At 37.5% G+C, this 5,741-nt stretch overlaps 1 protein-coding gene across 1 annotated transcript in view; it reads left to right on the forward strand.

Moving 5' to 3' along the window:
- MCM4 (minichromosome maintenance complex component 4) overlaps positions 1 to 4,440 on the forward strand; it is a gene marked incomplete at its 5' end in the record, with an annotated part of 9,844 nt that extends 5,404 nt beyond the window's left edge. Inside the window, 6 exons of the mRNA XM_010166275.1 lie at positions 1,212 to 1,577; positions 1,904 to 2,031; positions 2,773 to 2,980; positions 3,493 to 3,721; positions 3,839 to 3,972; positions 4,348 to 4,440. Coding sequence (XP_010164577.1) covers positions 1,212 to 1,577; positions 1,904 to 2,031; positions 2,773 to 2,980; positions 3,493 to 3,721; positions 3,839 to 3,972; positions 4,348 to 4,440 — 1,158 coding nt within the window. The remainder of the gene's footprint in view (positions 1 to 1,211; positions 1,578 to 1,903; positions 2,032 to 2,772; positions 2,981 to 3,492; positions 3,722 to 3,838; positions 3,973 to 4,347) is intronic.
- Between the last annotated feature and the right edge of the window lie 1,301 nt (positions 4,441 to 5,741).

Consider the following 5,741-nt stretch of genomic DNA (forward strand, 5'->3'; position numbering starts at 1 on the left):
TTTGTTCTTACTTCCTCAGCCCACTAGTAAGGTAGAGCTAGCGTAGTGACTGGAGTTGAGGAAAGCCAGGGACCCTTCATCAAGGGAGATTCTTCATGTTCGAAGCAAAACCTGTTCACAACAACATACCAAATTTCTATCTTTAAGACTTGAAAGTGCTTGAAACTCACATACATTGGAGCACCAACACTCTATATTGGGGACCTCAAGGAAAATAAAATGGGGCAGGTCATCCTTCTTGTAACTACTGAACAGGTTTTACTGACCTCTGCAAGTTGTTCCAAGTGAATGAGAACAGAACTAATACAAGCAGCTTGCTCCATGCCTCTGCAAGGTTTCCATGCTGTGATTGTGCAGAGGCTTTACATGAAGTAGTGTACTGCTTTCCTTGCTGTTTCCAGCTGTCATTGCCACTATCACTTCTTGCCATTGACTTTCTAGTAGAGGAAAAAGAAATACAAAAAGAATAGTGGGAAATGGTAAAATTTTAATTTAGTAAATTTGAAAAGGATAATTTTAGCTAACTGATAAAATTACAAGCATATGTTTATAGTAATAATTCCAGTACTTACAAAACGCTGGAAATTACTTACTTTTATTTCTTTACTGCGAGCATACTTTTTCTTTAGGAAGTACAAAGGAGGCAGTGTTGGTAAATTCGGGTGAAATAAAAGACCTGAAACTTTATGGGCAAATGAAGAACTCTTATTTAAGTCATGTTGTAAACACAGTAAAGCAGTTTTCCTGAAAAGTCAATGATACTTGATTAGTCTTGACTAAAAAGCTGATGAAAATGTAACTTTTCTAATGATACAAAAGAAGTAATAGTACTTTGCTCCTAGATTATAAACATGTCCTCGGGGAAAACAATATTCTGGCTTTCATATGGTCAGCAGAATTTGTTATCAAAATTTTGATGATGTAAACTTTGGAATAGATTTGGAACGAATCTAATTTCAAACTTTAATTAGAAGCTGAGTTTGCAGGACCTATCAGTTTAACTATATGTTTGTAATTAACTGAAATTGAGGATATCTATAAAGAATGAAGCCTTTTAAAGACTTCTAAAAAGTTTCAAGTGTTGTCTTTCATGTCTGAGTTATGTTAATTTTTTAGCAGTGTTTATTAGATATTTCAGTTCAACAGTTGGATTTGCTCTGTTAGCTATACAAGAGGTGTTGTTTTGATTTTTAAAGATAATATTTTTATAGGGTATTCTGCTTCAGCTTTTTGGGGGATCAAGAAAGGATTTTACTCACACAGGAAGAGGCAATTTTCGTGCAGAGATCAACATTCTTCTCTGTGGTGATCCTGGAACCAGTAAATCACAGCTGCTCCAGTATGTGTATAACCTGGTTCCTCGAGGCCAGTATACGTCTGGCAAAGGCTCAAGTGCAGTTGGTCTTACTGCGTATGTGATGAAGGATCCAGAAACACGGCAACTGGTTCTTCAGACAGGTGCTCTAGTACTTAGTGACAATGGCATTTGCTGCATTGATGAGTTTGATAAAATGAATGAAAGCACAAGATCAGTGCTACATGAAGTAATGGAACAACAGACTCTCTCCATCGCCAAGGTAAGCATCTGTTTAATTTCAAGTTCTCTGCACTAAGCATGGTCTCTGCTAGGCAGCTGTAACCGAAAAGGATTACACTTTTCTGTTGTTGTCAGTGGATCAATCCTAGATCTTGTACCAAATGTACAAAAGAATATGGCTATTGTAGCAAACTGTAGTATTTCCAGATGCTTTTGTTCGTTGTTTACTCTAAAAGGCTTTTGCAGTGCAGTTTTTATTATGGAACCCATTTAATAACACTGGTAATGTCATAAAGTTTGAGGGGGGGAGGAGTTTTGGTGGCACGTAGTTGCAGCTGGTTTCAGAAATGTTTTTCATTTTGACAGGCTGGGATTATTTGCCAACTGAATGCTCGTGCGTCTATCCTAGCAGCAGCTAACCCTATAGAATCACAGTGGAATCCAAAAAAGACTACTATTGAAAACATTCAGCTTCCTCATACACTGTTGTCAAGGTACTGAACTCCTGCTGTCTCAGTTTTATGAGACAGTATACTTCCTCTTGTGAAAATTATTAAAAATAGTAGAAAAGAACAACTGGGCAGCATCTCAGTTCCACCATTTATTGTATTTAAACTTACGAAAATACACGTTTGGCTTGCTAAAAATATATTATTCATGTCTGCCTATAGTTGAGCATAGTTCAATATGTTGTTTGTAAAATGAGAAACCATTTTCTTCAGGATTAAACTGCAATTGCCTTTTTTATTTATACATATATTTATTAACTTTTTATATGCATGAAATAACTATGTAGGTATTTGCCCTGTTTGCTGTTGCCTTTCAGGGCAGTTTTTATAATAGCAAGTTTGTTCTGTGTATTTGGTACGTGTGTGGGGTTTTTTGTTTGGGGGGGATGTAGGTTTTGGTGTGGTTTTGGGTGGGTTTTTTTGTTGTTGTTTTTTTTTTTTTTTTTTAAGAAAACAAAAACTGTTAGCCTTGAACATGGGATCTGAATTTCACAGAATGTTTCTCACTTTCAATGTTTCAAGTCCACAGGATGAAAGGAAATCCACTCTGCTGTTCTGTACTTTCATAATTGTAGAAAAATTACCTTTTCAGTTTAATAGAGCAACTCCTATTTAGAGTAGCAATAGTCAGATAACCTCTACCTCTGTTTGTTAAGCCAAAACCCCTAAAACAAACTAAATGGCAAGAAACTATACACATTAATACTGGATTCTTATCCCTTTCAGATTTGACTTGATCTTTTTAATGTTGGATCCACGTGATGAAGCTTATGATAGACGTCTTGCTCGCCATTTGGTTTCACTGTACTACCAGAGTGAAGAAAAGATGGAGGAGGAATACATGGATATGGCAGTATTGAGGGATTACATTGCATATGCTCGTAGCTATATAAATCCCAGGTTAAGTGAAGAAGCAAGCCAAGCCCTTATTGAGGTAAAGAATTGCTGTTAAGAATGTTCCCTACTATGTATGCTTTCTATCTATAGACAACTTAGAGAAAGATCCTTAAAAAAAAGAAAAAAAAAAAAAAGTCCCCAAATCACCAGCATTTAGAAGGAAATAGGGATCAGTACAGAAATTGTTCTGCGCTCTGATCTTTAGCTTTCAGATGTGTTTGGTTCCATTGCATAAAAAGCATAAAATTATACTGAAATAAATAAATATGTCATAATAGACACCAGTACTAGTATGTAAGACTAGTCTGTTTTTATACTGATTCAAAACTTGATTCGTTCTCATGGCTTAACTGCTTTACAACAGCGAAAATGTGGTTATCCTTCATTGCAGAAGAATTGTGAGTGTGTATAAGCAGAAATACAGTATTTGGAATGGCTTGCCAGAACTGCTCATAGTTTGAAATAAGGAGGGTGGGGGGTGAAGGGGACTCTGAAAATACTGGAAATACCAGGATTTACTGAAACATTTAATTATTCTCTCCTTTTCAGGCATATGTGGACATGAGGAAGATCGGTAGCGGCAGGGGAATGGTTTCTGCGTACCCTCGGCAACTTGAGTCTCTGATCCGGCTGGCCGAAGCGCACGCTAAAGTTCGCTTTTCTGACAAAGTTGGAACAATTGATGTAGAAGAAGCAAAACGCCTCCATCGGGAAGCACTGAAACAATCTGCTACTGATCCAAGGACCGGAATTGTGGACATATCCATCCTCACCACAGGTTTGTGTTTTCATAGCGTTACTGCTGGGATGCTATTGGGCTTTTGTAATTTTTAAACGTAACTTAACGTGTCCTCCTTAGTTGATTTCTAAAAGATGTTTTCTTTCCGTTTGTAAGGAATGAGTGCAACAGCGCGTAAGCGGAAAGAGGAGTTGGCTCAAGCCTTAAGGAAGCTTATCCAGTCCAAGGGTAAAACACCAGCTTTGAAGTACCAACAGCTTTTCGATGATCTCCGAGCACAGTCTGATACAGTAAGTTTCCTGCTTTGTTTTTACATTTTCATTTTAAAAGCATGGTGCTTTTCTAAATCAACATTCTTGTCTTCAAATCACATTATGCAGGGAAAGGGAGACATTAACACTTTCAGCTGATGTGACCAGAAAGCCAATTCTACTACAGATAAATGAGCTGAATCTTTGCTGTATCTTAAGTTTACTCTGGCTTCTGAAATAGCAAACTTGGCTTCAGGGTTCCAGGCCAGATTTCAAAATGCAAAAAGAACAAATGAAAACTTAAAAAAACTGATAAGAAAACTGGTAGGAAGGAAGGCATTTTTACTGTCTTTGAAGTATTTTCTCCCCCCACCCCCCCTTCCAATTTTACTTGATTTACTTCTCTTCTTTAAGGCTGTCACAAAGGAAATGTTTGAAGAAGCACTTCGTGCCTTGGCTGATGATGACTTCTTGACTGTGACTGGAAAGACTGTTAGACTGCTGTAAGTTCTCCTCTCCTTGTGAGCCACCTGCCACAGCTTTTACTTCACCTTACTTAAGATAGTGACAGTCTGCAAGATCTTTGAGATTTGGGAGTGAGGGTCTGCAAGATCTTTGAGATTTGGGAGTGAGGGTCTGCAAGATCTTTGAGATTTGGGAGTGTGGGTCTGCAAGATCTTTGAGATTTGGGACTATCATTTGCTATGACAAGCATAGCCCTTCCTTGCAAGTCAACTGTCACAGCTTTACTTTGCCTTACTTAAGATAGTGACAGTCTGCAAGATTTTCCAGATTTGCAACTGTCATTTGCTATGACAAGTGTAGCAATGATTAAGTGGCACTTCTGTCAGCACATATTATGGAGGACTTAAGAAATCCTCAGCTATTTACATTTTAGCTAAATGTAATTACCAATATGTCAAGTGCTACATGTTTTTATGAGGTTTTGTAGAACATGCTAACAAAATTGTATGTATTTCAAATTGAATTGTAAAAATTCATCTTAAATGATTTTTTAGTAAATGTAGTTTGAGTACTAGTACTGCTGTAATCTGAAATAAAGTAATTTGATTTAAAAGGGCTCTTTAGCATTCATTTCAAGTAAAAACATACTCTGTGCTGAGCACTTTTCAATCTAGAATTCTGCAATTTTTACGAAGCTCTTTGTGAGAGGATGAAAGGACCTTGGTTTGTTTTGGTTTGACTTGAATGTATATTGGTAGTATCCTGAATGTAAAAAAAGGCAGATACATTATACCTGAAACCAAAATTTTCTTACTGCAATTTTAAGCATGACTGGATAACTTAAGATATCCACCTTCGGTGTAATGTCATATAGTCTCTATCCTGAAATAACAAGGTCCAGTAGCGCATGACTGGAGAATCTTCCCTCATTCTAGGCAGAGCAGGTGCTCTCAGCCCTTGCGTGTCAGTAGCTGCTATTGGTTTCACAGTTGAGCTAGCAGAAGTGTTCCCTAATTCACTTTGGTACAGACAGCACCAGGCTGATCTCAACTGCTCCCTTAGCCCTTTTAAGCTCAAACAAGTACTCTTTGTTTCCAACAGAAAGGAAGCAAACTTCTCCCATGTGAAACCTTAAACCCTAATTTTTCTTGCTACTGGTTCCTTATATGAACAAGATACTGTATGTCAGAAGGATCAGGTAAAGCCACAGCCATCTCTCCACAGTTTGGTTTATTAGTAAACCTCATCTTGGATTTTGTGAACTGGAAGGATGTAGTTCATGTTATGCTTTTCTGTAGAGGAAGTCTAGGTTTCCTGACTCAAGGCTTAAGAGTTAGATATAG

The sequence above is a fragment of the Antrostomus carolinensis genome, unplaced genomic scaffold, assembly GCF_000700745.2.
Source record: "Antrostomus carolinensis isolate BGI_N321 unplaced genomic scaffold, ASM70074v2 scaffold6294, whole genome shotgun sequence".
NCBI lineage: Eukaryota > Metazoa > Chordata > Aves > Caprimulgiformes > Caprimulgidae > Antrostomus > Antrostomus carolinensis.